The sequence below is a fragment of the Alligator mississippiensis genome, chromosome 10, assembly GCF_030867095.1.
Source record: "Alligator mississippiensis isolate rAllMis1 chromosome 10, rAllMis1, whole genome shotgun sequence".
In the NCBI taxonomy this organism is placed as follows: Eukaryota; Metazoa; Chordata; order Crocodylia; family Alligatoridae; genus Alligator; species Alligator mississippiensis.
Window position 1 is genome coordinate 31645219 of NC_081833.1, and position 14109 is coordinate 31659327.

Below are 14109 nucleotides of genomic sequence, written 5' to 3' on the forward strand. Positions count from 1 at the left end.
GGAGGCAGGGAGAGTCTATTAATTGTGTATTCAGTACAGGGGCAACCGCAACTGGCATACTGCACCCAGGTCTGGCATCCCCATCTCAAAAAGGACACTGAAAAATTGTAGAGTTCAGAGAAGAGCTAGAAGGAATTACTGCAGGATTGAAAAACAGATCTTACAGTGACCAACTCCATGAAGCTTAATCTATTTAGCTTCTCAATGAGAAGGTTAAGTGGCGATTTGATCATGTAAGTACCTATGTGAGTAACAAGTGTGATAAAAGACGGCTCTTTAGCACAGTAAGATTCAATGGCTGGGAGTGGAATCTACACACATTCAGACTAGAATGCACATTTTAACACTGCTGATAATTGAACACCTTGTATCAGGATTACGGGGAATTTCTCATAACAATTTTTTAAAATCCTGACTGAATATTTTCCCAGAAGTTTTGCCAAAATTCAAGCACAGCTATGGATCTGAACTTGAAATCTGAGGAAGTCCCAGGTTTTGTGCTATACAGGAGATCACATTAAGACCTTCCATTCTGGCCTTAAGAATCTGACACCATGCCCTATTCACAAAGGAGCTGAAAGGAAGTGATGCTACACTGTGCTCGCTTGAGGATAGCTGAATCTTCAGCAGCGCTTTTGGGGCAGCATTCCAGCTGCTGTGTCCCATGGGCACAGCCCAAGGTGGGCCAGCATCAGCTACATCCAGCTAGTTAGTTCTTTGATGCCAACATTGAAGGAGAAACTATACATCTAAAGAAAAAGAGTGGGCATTCCCTGAACGTTTTACAATTGCAATACCTCAAAAAAGCTTTAGCATAATTCAAACTTAGTTGAGATAGGGGTGTGCATTTAAACAAGAGTAAGATTTGTCTATAGAGTGAAAATTACGCTGGATAATGCTTTTTTTTTTACATCTGATGTAAAGCCACTCTAGTTACTACTTTTACTCCAAAACACCTTAAGTCTTTTTGAAACCACTCTCAGCACTAGGTTTTCTAAGACTAGTTTCCCAAATTTATCTCCCCCATAGAACACGTTTCAATTTTGTCTTTGCCTGGCAGGCAATTTTTCCTTACAATAGGATTACTGACACTATTGATGCAGCATTAACACTAGCGGTGGGGAATGAGCTTTGGAGATAAAAGGAAGGCAATTATTACCTCTCCCACACAGCCCTCCTTCTGCATGTACTTCCGGATTATAGACCAGATTTGACACTTGCTCAGCAATCTTCCACCAGTGGCTACTTCAAAGCTCTCATAGGTGCCATACTTCTCCAGGACGGTATGAATTATTCTAATTGCCTGGTACACACAAAAAAGACAAACAATCAGTCAATCTTTTTGGCCACTTTCTATAAGTTTCAAGTGCAATCTCCATAGCTTGAGGAACTCCACATAGAGTTAAGCTCCATTTAAGAAAATACCAGACAAAGGACTCCAATGCCTGACTCATTCTGAAATACAAAGACGCTGTTTATATTTTTTATCCAATAAAAAGAGTAAGATTGAACCAAATAGATAGGCATTTGGAAACAATTGTGAAGGTCAGAGGTGTGCACGTGCTTTATTGACCTGATATAAGTAACCCTTTCAGAATTTTATCACTCTGTTATCTTGACACATGTCCATTGTGAGTTTAAGTGCAGTAAAGACTAAAATAGGATTACTGTGATATCTAACTAGTAGATGATAAAACCATAATTTATCCTAGTCTGTGTTGCTTTTAATTCCTCCATTATAGCCCAGAGTCTACAACAGAAAAAGCAGCTCATATACAGAGAAAGTACATTTTATCAGCTTGCTTAACGGACCAAACGTTTCATATTGTAATATTAAACTTATTTCAACAGTTCTGCAGCTGAGACGTGGCATCCATTTATTTCTTAGTATGAAAGATGAATTAAGAGTGCTTTGGCATAAGGGGTTACTAAGTAAGGTGGGGTTATAAAATGAGGAGGAAGCTGACGCTTCCAGAGAGAAGAGAATGTTCCTTTCCCTCCTGGGTAGCTGAAGCTGAAAACATACAAGTTGATTTGATAGTTTGGAAACAAAGCTGACCTTAAGAAAGCAGGTGAGTAGAGTGTGGTGGTGATATCTGTTTTTTCCTTTCTGGGCTAGGATGTCTGCACCTGAGTTTATACCAAACAGTGGTGAAATGTCTGGGATGTTTATTACGATTTAATTAATAAAATCCTGAACAGAATACAGCTCCAAGGTTATGCCACACAAATATTGGAAAACGCAAATCAGGGCTGTGCACACTCTAAATTCTGTCCCCCGAATAGGAACATCACACAATAAGGCCTATGCTTAGTGGTGTCTATCATTTTACAGTACAATTCCATAATCCATGAGTCAACAATCCACAGGCATTTGATCTGGCCATAGGCAAGGGACTCCCTGTGCCATAGAAGGGCAGGGGGGAGGGAGGAGAAGGGGAGGGGGGAGAAGGGAGCCACCAGCTGTGGGGCTTTACCCACACTCTTGCAGGGAAAAGCAACAGCAGCTGGGTCATAGTGCCTGCCTGTCTACCTACCTTTGACCCAAACTGGGTCAAGATGGCCTGCAGCCTAAAAAAGGTGCCAGCCACTGTCATACTGTGCTACTTTAGAATGCCTATAATTTTGTCACGTGGCAGCCATTTGTCTAAAATATTCTAGGATCAATCCATAGTTCAATGGAAAATAGAATTTTCCAGTTTACCTTCTCTGGGCAATCATTATTTTGTATACATCTGAGAGAGAATAAACGACTGGAATTATCTGCCTTCACTGAAGAGGTTTGCTATGCCTCTTAGTTGCCTTCTTCAAATTCTCAGTAATACTGTGATACCCTCCAAAGATGGGGTGAACAGAAGTGAATACAGTATTCCATGCAAGGACATTCGATTGCTGCACATAACAGCATAGCATGGAAGCATTTATCATGTTCACCATTCCATGCCTCATGCAAACTAACGCTTTTTTGCACTTCGAGCAAAAGACTTCATTTTGTTGACCAATGATCCCGACATTTTTTCTAAATATCACTAATTTAGGACTTCAAATTGCAGTTGTTCACACCTCCCTCCCCGATTTGCATTATTTTACATTTATCAATGATGGTCCTTCATCTGTGTGGCAGTGCACCTTTGGGTGTCTGTGCTTTAAGGGCTGAAAGCAGGCAGCAGCCAGGTGCCTGGTGATTAGAGTGGCCTTTTTAGGGCCAAGGTACATAAGCTGGGACAGCCGAGTACTGCAGGAAGAAAAAGAGGAAACATCAGGCTAAGCTGCTGCTCCTGGAACAGCTTGGAGGTAAGGGTGAGGCTATGGGGAAGGAGGAGGCCTCAGTGTCCTGGGCATGACAGAAAATTGCACCCTGCTGGGGATGGAAGGCCTACCGATGCTACCTGTGGTAGGGTAGTTCCCCAGAAATGCCAGGCCAGGCACCTTCCCCAGTGAAAGGTGAGTATATGGTGCCTTCTAACCCGAGGCCCACATCCTTGGTGGGTTTGAGATCATGCAGGGGGAGCCCAAGCTCTCAGCAGTCCTGAGGCAGGGCCCAGGTTGGGGGAGGGACCTGGAGAAGCACCCAGGCTCATTGAGAAACCTGAGGTCACAGTAGGGAGCTGAGTGCAGCTCCAGTGAGAAGATCCAGTGTGTGTCCCCCAGAAGGGAGGCCAGGTGCTCGGCTGAGAGTGAGAAGTGGCCCTGACGATCTGTGGAATGTGGGACATGTGTAAGGGAAGGTTGGAGCATGTTCAGAGGCCCTTGTCAACAGGGCAAACAATGGGTAGCCTCCTGCCTTAGTATCAATTTCCATTTATTATCAAGGCGTGGCAGACGAATTAGGCAGGTGGTTAGCCCAGGGACAGGCGAGCGGCTGGCACCGAAACCCAGCCCTGAGAGGCTCCCTGTTACAATCTATCATCAAGTTGCCTACTCAGTTTGGTGATGTTTCTTGAACAGTAGCCTCTTAAAAGGAACTTAACTCATCCTGAGACAAGATGCATTTTGCCATTGATCAAACACTGGAAAAAAATGTAAGTATGCAAACAATCACTTTTTACCTCTCACTTAGTGGCACACAACTTGTGGCTCCCCATGAGAAACTGAATATATTTTTTAATAGTTTGGAACATATGGTTAAATTTGCACCTATAAATGCCTGAAAAACCATAAATGGTGGAATTACAATTTCATCAGGGGAGGATGAAGAGATGGTGGACAGCAGTACCTTGCTGGTCAGGAAACTGTCCTCATGCTGCACTCCTCCTCATCCTCAAGGGAATCAGTATGTCCAGATTTAATGGGATATTGCAGAACAGGACACATGAGTGGGATGGTCTTTCTGGTATACCTTATGGATTCTTTCTTAGGCTCTCTGCCAGACTTCTACTGTGCCTGAAGCCTAGGGGCGGCAGGGTATGCTCAGAAGACATTCCATTTTGACTCCCTGAGAACAGGGAAAATGAACATGCCCTTTTCAGAGATGAAGCTGTTCTATCAGTGTACCTAATCTTGACCTGTATGTACTTTGGCTGGTTTGACAATTACCTCCTACAGCTTCTTATTGGGTTTTTTTTTGAGCCATTGAGCAAACAAAACATATTTAGAAACTGACTAAACAATAATCATCAATCACTTCAATTATAAAACTCCAACAGCTACCTCACTCAGAGGAATAAACAAATAAGATATAGGAAGCAAAGATGACTGAGCATAGGGGCTGCTGTCCACTTTTTGTACCTTTGATAAGCGAGAGTATGCTACAGGCCCAGGCATGCTCTTTGTCAACATTGCTTTTCAAAAACAAATCAGCCTTGTCTACATGAAAGTTAACTGTCTGCCCACACAGATTCTAGAGATGTGCAAACACATAGTGGAAAAAAAAAGTGAAGTGTTTGGAAGAGCTGTAAAAACTGGGTGGAGCTGGAATATTCAAAGGAACTTACCTACAGCAATGCAAAACAAAAGCAGAGAGCCAGCTGTGAGCTGGCTTTGGTTTGCCAGTTGTTGAATATTTAATAAGTTCCTGGTATTAATATGGGGAAAACTGTATTTGAGTAAATGGAAACAGATTCTGCAGGTGCTGGCAGCAGAAGCCAGAAAAAAATTGCCCAAATGTATGGATTTTGGACCTTACAGAGGATAATGACCACTCCAATTCAACTTGTGTCTTTTCACTCATTTGCTATTTAAACCAGCTTCCATCGCTACAAGGTAAATTAAAGCAAGTCTTTTCTCTCACCCACCAAACCCTTGTCTTTCCTCCTATATCTTAAATATTTTTCAGCAGCCCCTATTCCCACATACCTGCTCATGGTCTCTCCTACGGACAGCATGCCTTGAATAGAAGGTCATGTTCAATTCTCGCCTGTGACATATCTGTTTCCATGAGGTGCAGTGGGCACACCACAACAAAAGGAATGGGTAAAGAATAGTACCATCATCACTCCCATAATAATTTTCTCTACAGGGCTACAAGTATTAACAGACCCTTTTAAATATAGAGGAATAAAAGCTAAATGAAAGACATCTATAACTTGTTCGGTGAGCTGAATACTCATGTCTGCATTATTATAAAGGGGGCCCTTTCTACATCTCCATTCTCCTATGTGAAATCAGAGCCAACTCATGATGTGCTGCAGTTACCTCAGATCATGGTTCCAGGGACAGCTTACCTTCTTAATCCTCTTTCTGTCCTGAGTGTATGTCCTGAGGTAAAAAGCTTTGTGCTTTTATCTGCCTCAGACAGATATAGTTCTCCTACTTCTAGGACCAGCTCCCACTCCGCCCATTAGGCACCAAATGAGATTTACGCACCTAAGTGTGAGCCTATTCTATCATGCTCGAGTCCCCCAAAATCCAATATTGCATCCATTTCATTAACATGTTGTCATCGTGGCCTGAAAACAAAGCCATGAAAAGCAGTGAGGAACAGGGGGACCCACCCACCTATTGTAGTAACAGTTTTTCAGACTTGAGCAAGGTAGAATAAGATGCCTAGGAGGGATCTAACAGGTGGAATAGAATCTGGCCCTTAGAGTGTGTACAGAAGTTGCTTTTTTTGTCATTTTAAAGTGCTTTATTGCCAAGACTTAGCAGAAGTGCACAGCTTAAAGTGCTGTTACTATTTTTAAAGTGCTGTAAAGTTAACCCTTGTTAAATGAGGTATTAGATCTGAAGCGCTGTATTTTAAAGCACTTTAGCAACCTACCACTGGAGGGGCCATGTCATTGGAGGAAAGGAGTGAGCAGCCTCCATTTTAACTCAGGCATCAGGACTGAGTCAGCAGCCAGCTGCTGGCAGCTGGAACAACAACATCTGGGTGAGCTGCTGCTCGGCACACCTTGGAGGTAAGGGAGGAACTATGGGGACGGTAGGAGGTTCCTGGGGGCCCAGTAGGGTCCTGAGGCCCAGGAAAAAGATTTGGGCCTAGAGAGAGCAAGACCCAGCCTAGAAAGGGGACTTACAGCTTGCGGGCCTACACAGAGGCTAGGCAGGCCCTCATTAGCAGGGATCTGGGTTTTCCGTTTCCCACGGAAAAACAGAGAAAACCACGGATTTCATGATTTTTAAAATCAGAGAAAAAATGGATTTTCCCTTTTAGCAGAGATACCCACTTTATGGATTTCCCACTTTTGCAAAGAGCTCTGCAGGCGGGCACAGTTCCAGCCTGCAAGAGCTGATTGCAGAAAGGGCAGGAAACCCCTAACCCTGTCCAGAGGCCTGAGGCTCTCACTCACCCAAGGCTTGGTTCGGGCTCACTGTTCGTTCCTGGAGCCTGTGAGGTAAGTGAGGTTTGCAGGGGGCTGGGGACCCCTTCTGGCAGGGATGGGGAGATTGTGGATCATGGCTGGGAGGCACTGGCAGGAGCTGCAGGGTGGGGCTTTGAACCAGCCCCAAGCCCGTAGCAGGCTAAATTGGGGGGGAATGACATGACACCAGGAATTTTGCTGACTAAATAAGGCAGAGGTGAAGAGAAGGGACTCAGATGAGCCCAGGAGAATTAGGCCTCCTCCAACTTTGCTGGGGCACTAGGTCAGCCTGGCTTGTGGCGATGGCTCTATGGTGGGGCCTAGAGGGGGACCCCCTCTAGAGCATAGAGAGCAGCGGCTGCCATGCTGATTTTTCTGATCCCTCAACAAGTCCATGTAAGGGGCCCAGTGCTGTAAGGCTGAAGGGCAGTTGTGCCCACCACAAGGGGCAGGGCAAGGCTGCAGAGAGCCATTTGGCACCCCAACTGACCTAGAGGTGGGGCCAGAGCCTATATAGGATGAAGGTCCTCTGGGGAGAGGGGGGAAGAAATCACAGCCAACAGAGGGTAGAGGTCAGTCAGCATGCTGGCTGTGATGAAGGAGGCTGTAACACAGCCTCATAGATTTCATAGATTTCTAGGGTTGGAAGGGACCTATTAGATCACTGAGTCTGACCCACTGCTCTGGGCAGGAAAGTGCACTGGGGTCAAGTGACCCCAGCTAGATGCTTCTCTAATCTCCTCTTGAACATCTGCAAGGTAGGGGAAAGCACCACCTTCCTTGGAAGTCCATTCCATATTGTGGCAACCCTCACCATAAAGATTTTTTTCCTGATGTCCAATCTAAATCTGCTCTCCTTCAGTTTATGGTCATTGTTTCTAGTAACCCTGAGGGGTGTCCTGGTAAACAGAGTGTCCCCTATTCCCTGCTGACCCCACCTGAAGAGTTTGAAGACAGCCACAAGATCACTTCTCAGCTTTCTCTTGCGGAAGCTGAAGAGATTCAGGTCCCTCAGTCTGTCTTCATAGGATCTTACCTGCAGGCCCTCAACCATACGAGTAGCCCTCCTCTGAACCCCTTCCAAGTTATCCACATCCCTCTTAAAGTGCAGCGCCCAAAACTGGATGCAGTAGTCCAGTTGCGGCATCACCAATGCCGCATAGAGGGGAAATATCACCTCCCAAGACCTGCTTGTGATGCACCTGCTAATGCAACACAGAGTACGGTTAGCCTTACTTATTACCTTGTCACATTGGTGACTCATGTTCATTTTTGCGTCAGCTATGGCTCCCAAGATCCCTTGCCATTGATGCGCTGTGTAGAATGGTGCTTTCCAGTCTATAGGTGTATTGGTGATTTTTTTTTCTCCCCAGGTGCAGCACTTTGCACTTATCTTTGTTAAATTGCATCCTATTCTGATTCGCCTACTTCCCCAGTCTATCCAAATCTGCCTGAATTCACTCCCTACCCTCTAGTGTGTTTACTATACCCCATAGTTTCATGTCATCTGCAAATTTGGACAGTGTGCTTTCTACACCTTCATCCAAATTGCTGATGAAGATATTGAACAGTACTAGTCTAAGGACCAAGCCTTGGGAGACACCACTGCCCACAGCCTCTGAAGGGAAGGATCCCAAAAGGGGGTCAGTGTTACAGATGGGTCCAAGAAAGAGAGAGAGCAGCCCAATAATTATATCCAGGTCCTCAGAGAGAGAACTAGACCAAGAGCAGGTAGGCCTGCACTGGTCCCGAGTATGACCGAAAACTCCACCCTGCTGGGGAAGGATGGCCTGCTGGAGCTGCCTGTGTCAAGGTAGCTCCCCAGAAATGCTAGGCCAGTTGCCTCCCCAGTGAAAGGTAGGCAGGGGTGCCTTAGAACCCCAGCTCCCACCATCCAGTGGGTAATTAAGAGCAGGTGGCGAGGCACATCTGCGAACACCTGAGCTTGTGGGGTGTCAGACCCCGAGCCCCAGGGAGGCAGCGTGGAGTGGCCCAGTGAGGGGCAGTATGAAAGAGGCCACGTATGTCTACGCAACAGCCAAGTCTCATGGGAGGGTAAGTGCCTGTGTGGCTCAAAGAAGGGGGCAGTAGTGTTGGCCCCATTGAGAGGACAGGAAGGGGCCAGGTAAGTCTGCGTGACGCTGGAGTCCCATGGGGGTATAAGACCCCAGTGGCCCCTGGGAAGGGGGACTGAAGAGCTCAGAGCGGGGCTAGAGGCTGAGTTCAGCCCAGTATGGGTATAGGGCCCATAGCTGTGTAGAGTAAGGCTGCAGGGGTAGCCTGAAGGGCTGCGCGGGATACCAGTCTCAGTGACAGTAGGTAAGCTGGGAGGCTTGGGTGGAGTGTAAGGCACAGAGCACAGTGAGTTGAGTGGCCCACTGAGGAGCAGTACAACAGAGGCCCTGTGAAAGTGGGCAGAGTGAGAGAGGTCCAATGCAAGTGGGTGGTATGAATGACGCCCTGTGGAGGGCAGAATGTCAGGAGGAATGACAGAGATTTGGCAAGGGGTAGAGTTCAGAGGTAGGTACAACTTATGATGACATCTGCAGAGGCATGGGACATGGTAAGCAGGGGTTGGAGCCATGTGTAAAGCCCCAGTCATCAGGGCATTAAATGGGCAGCCTTACGCATTATTATAGTGAGTATCATAACAAGGCATAACAGGCAAGACAGAGCAGACTGCCCTAGACAGCTGGACGGACTGGTACTGTGACCAAGACCTGGAGATCGCCCCGTCACAGAAGGGAACTCTGGAGGTCATCTAGTCTAATCCCCTGCTCAAAGCAGGATCAGCCCCAACTACATCATCCCAGTCAAAACTTTGTCTAGTCAGATCTTAAAAACCTCCAAGAATAGAGATTTCACCACCTCCCTGGGTAACTTGTTCCAGTGTTTTACTACCCTCCTTGTGAGAAAATTCTTCCTAATATCTAACCAAAACTTCCCTTGCTGCAACTTGAGACTGTTGCTCCTTGTTCTGTCAACTGCCACCACTGAGAACAGTCTAGCTCCATCCTCTTTTGAACCCCACTTCAAAGTAGTTGATAGCTGCTATTAAATCACCTCTCAGTCTGTAACTTAAGAGCACTGTAACTTTATAATGCTATAACAAGTGCTCTAAATTAGTGCCGTAAAATGTGCATGGGGCACTTCTGTACACACCTTTAGTGTGCATCTATACTTCACAGTTAAAAATCAGTCCCTTCCTTTAGGAAGGCTGGATCTGGCTGGGAGCAGCCCTTGCGCGGCACTCCTAGGCTCCATCAACCTGCACTGTGCAATCATGTGGTGCCTCTCCTCCCCACAACACTGGATGCTTTGTGCCATGTTACAGCCAGTGCCGAGGTACATGCTGCATATGGCAGCTCCAGGCAACTGCTAGCAGCAGGGGAGAGGTACCATGTGGCCATGCAATGCAGGCTGTCAGAGCTCAGGGGTTCCTAGGGGGCACCACACTGAGGTCACGCCCAGCTAGGTCCAGCAAACAGATCCTGGTCGTAGGCTCCCATGCTGTCCCACCCCCACCCTGCCATCGGGGCTCTGCATGTGCATGCACCCTGACCCCTAATCCTGGATTTCTTTACTCTGTCCCAGATTTTCCTAAAATTATTATGATCACCCTCCTGATAAAAGCTCCCTTCAGGATGCTATGCTCCCACTCAGACACCAGGGGATGCTGCTGTGCTCTGTCCTTCAACACTGCCTCCAGCTTCTTTTCCTGCCACAGATTCAAATCAAGCTCTGGTAGCTTCATGTTTTTATGGATAGCTTTTTTAAAACAGATTTTATGGACAGTCATTTTAGCCTGGTTATTTATGGAGTCTCCACAAATTTACTGACAGTTGGCAACCCTGGAGCACAACAAGCCACAGAATGTGGTCCTAGACATAACTGGGCTAGTGGGGACACCCATACCTAAACTAAGTCATTTAATTCAGACCTAGGTGCCAACTGTCCTGCCCAACTGTGCAGTGTAGATTATAGCCTTAGATTTTGCATCTTTGGTTATAGTACCCAGTATACAGACTGATTACTCAGCAGGCCCTATGGGTTTGACAACTGTAGGTCCCCCTGTGGCAGATGGCAGGGTATGAGGGATGGAATCCTGAAAAGCAACCAGGTAAACAAGCCTTCACCACTGGTTACCACAGAGATTAACAAGCTGGAGGGGAAGGAAGGGGTAGAAACAGCCCCAGGGCTATCATTGTTGAATGATGAGTAGGAATTTGAGGTTTCCATTTCCCAAGGAAAAACTGAGCAAACCAAGGATTTTTTCCTTTTTACCAGAGGCAAGCACGAATTTCTACTTTTACCAGAGAAACCCACAGATTTTGCAATGAGCTCTCTGCAGGCTGGCACAGTTCTAGCCTGCAGGGAGCTGGGACAGAGTGGGAAGAAGATGGTGAGACAGGAGACGCCACATGCATGTACATGCACATAGCCCCAGGCAGCCCGCAGAGCAGCTCCAGCAGGTAAATTGGAGGGGAGAGGGGGATTGAGACCCCTGTAGGGAGGGAGCTGGGCAGGACTCGGGCTGCTGCCCAGCCAGGCAGTGCTTGGTGCTCAGGGCCACAATGCGTGGCTGCAGGGCCCCAGCAGGAAGCAGAATGGGAACACAGGTGACTTGTCCGGGGGAGGGAGAGGGCCAGCTTCCCACTGCCGTGCACACTCCCAGGGGGCAGAGGATACCCACAGCCCCCAGATTCGTACACGGGGCAGGTGCAGGTTGCAGGCTCGGGCTCCCACCAGGCATGACCTGGTGTGGCAGGGATCAGCTGGACTGCACATGGATCTCCTCACGGCTAGGAGCTCCCCACTGCCCTGGCGACACGCCCCCTGTGCATGCCACTGTTTTGAGGGGCACAGCCCCATGCTGCTGATCTCACTGCAGCCCCAGGGCAGTGCAGGGCTTGCAGCGGTGAGGAGATCCCCGTGTGGTCTGGCTGTTTCCTGCTGTGCCGGGGCATGCCCACTGGGCTGGAGAGGCCCTGGGAGAGGGAAGCAAAGCAGAGCTTGCAGTGGCAAGCAGCTTTTCCGTGCAGGCCTGCCGTTCCCTGCCGCCCTGCTTCCCTTCCCCAGGGCCTCTGTAGCCCAGCGGACACGATCCAGCGTGGCAGGAAACAGAGGAGCTGTGTGGAAAAGCTGCTCGCCACTGTGAGTTCTGTGCTGCCCTGGCAACATGCCCCCCGTGCATGGGGCTGCAGTGAGAGCAGCAGTGCAGGGCTGCGCCTCTCAAAGCAGTTGCACATGCAGGGGGCGCATTGCCAGGGCAGCAGGGAGTTTGCAGCAGCAAGGAGATCCTTGCATGGCCCTGCTGTTCCCTGCCATGCCAGGTTGTGCCCACTGGGCTGCTGAGGCCCCAGGGGAGGAAAGCAGGGTGGGAGCCTGAGCCCGCAGCCTGCACCTGTGCCACATACAGATCTGGGGGGCACGGGTCCCCCCTGCCCCCCAGGAGTGTGCATGGCAGCAGGGAGCCGCCCTGCGCAAGTCTGCAGCTGGGGGGAGTGGGGGCAGGGGGCTGCAGATCCAGGTCTGTAGCCCTAGCAGCTGAGAGTCCCCTCCAGCTGGGCTGGGGGAACAGGGGCTGTGGGTGTGGGGTGAGGGGCACCATCAAGGCTGTGGTGGTGGGGGAATTGAGAGGCATGAGCAGGGCCAGGGGACTGGGGGGGGGAGTGAGAGGCACTGGCAGGGGGGCTTTCATTTTAATCATGGATTTTGGGCTTTATTAGAGAATTTGTGATTTTTAAAACCAGGGAAAACCGGGGTCCCTGATGATGAGGGACACCTGGGCAGACCAATTAGCAGGGATTCTGGTTTTCCCTGACAAAAAAAATAATTCACAAATTCTCTAATAAAAAGCCCCAAATCCATGATTAAACTAAAGCTCCCTCCCCTACAGCCCATGCTACCAGGGTTACAGAGCCAGGTTCATAGCCCCTGCCCTTGCTGCCCCGGAGGGGGGGAAGGGGGGGGCGAGGGGAAGCAGCTCTCTTCCACCATGCGCACTCCTGGGGGCATGGGGGGACCCATGTTCCCCAGATCTGTATGTGGAGCAGGCGCAGGCTGTGAGTTCCGCCCCTGGGACCTCTGCAGCCGAGCGGGCCTAGCCCAGTGTGGCAGGGAACAGCCGGGCCACGCGGGGATCTCCTCGCCACTGCAAGCTCTGCGCTGCCCTATTGACGCCCCCTGTGCATGCCACAGCTTTCAGGGGCGCAGCACTGTGCTGCTGCTCTCACTGCAGCCCTGCACACACGGGGCATATCACCATGGCCATGTGGAGGTGTGCAGCTCTGTGTTTGGGGTCCAGTGCAGAGCTCACAGTGGCAAGCAGCTTCTCCACACAGCTCCTCTGCTCCCTGCTGCACCAGGTCATGTCCTCCAGGCTGCAGAGACCCTGGGGAAGGAAAGCAGTACGGAGCTCACAGCGGCAAGCAGCTTCTCTGCACAAGCCTGCTGTTCCCTGCCGCCCTGCTTCCCTCTCCTGGGACCTCCACAGGATGTGAAAGGAACAAGGATTTCTGAAAGGGGAGACAGAGCACCAAAATAACAGCCTTGTGAGCCATAAGCAGCCTCCCTTCTTAAATTAAGATCTGTTATGAGCTAGATTGCATGGCAGGCATTAGAACAGAGGTGAACTTTGCTTACGATGAGATTCCAGGGCAGGAAGAAAGAACAGTGTAACACCCATCCTGTGATACCCCACTTTGTGAACTTGTGACCAGCAGTTCATGCACTGATCAAACAGCTTGTGTAACCCTGTACAAGCCAGAGACTAAAGGGCTACTGATGTTCAGTGTCACTGAGGTCAAGGTGTCCACTTGCAGCCTGAATTCCCTGAATTCCCAGCCTGAATTCCCAGAGTGCTAAGTATCCACAACTCTAACTAAAGTTACTGGGAACTCCAGTTTTTCAAAAACACCGAAAAAAAAAAAAATCAGGTCTGAGCTGTTACAGGTTAGCAACCTAAACAGTGAAGGCCTCAACTTACATGGCCCTTTTGAATGCCTTTATCTTAATCTCTCTGATACTAGTTCAAGTGTGAATAGGTATTGTTAGAAGTGCACCAATATCGGATTGAGACTGATCCGAAGAAAACTGTCTATATCGGACAGGGCCAATAATTTGACCGATAAATGCCTGTGCTGCATGCAGCCGCAGCACAGCATGGAGCAGAGCTAGCAGCGTGGAGAGCTGCCTCTAGCTGGTAAGTCAGAAGGGGCAAGGAGTGGACAGATCAACACCCCCCCCCGCGGTAAGGAAGGGGGTAGGGATAAGTGCTGCCCAAACAGGGTGGGAGAAGGGAGGACACAGGATGCAGATGCCGCTTGTGGGGTGGGGGTGGCTCCCACTGCTGCTTGCACCCCAGGGG

General features: G+C 48.9%; 1 protein-coding gene across 6 annotated transcripts in view; it reads right to left on the reverse strand.

Annotated features, from left to right (window-relative positions):
- MATCAP1 (microtubule associated tyrosine carboxypeptidase 1) overlaps positions 1-14109 on the reverse strand; it is a 75201-nt gene that overhangs the window by 47333 nt on the left and 13759 nt on the right. For 4 of the 6 annotated variants that reach the window (XR_009455204.1, XM_059713611.1, XM_059713610.1 and 1 more), the window contains one exon: positions 1160-1303. The exons of the other annotated variants lie outside the window; for them this stretch is intronic. Coding sequence is in view for 3 of the 4 variants with exons in the window: in XM_059713611.1 (XP_059569594.1) it covers positions 1160-1303 (144 nt within the window). In the remaining variant the exon portion in view is untranslated. The remainder of the gene's footprint in view (positions 1-1159; positions 1304-14109) is intronic. 6 annotated transcript variants of the gene reach the window in all.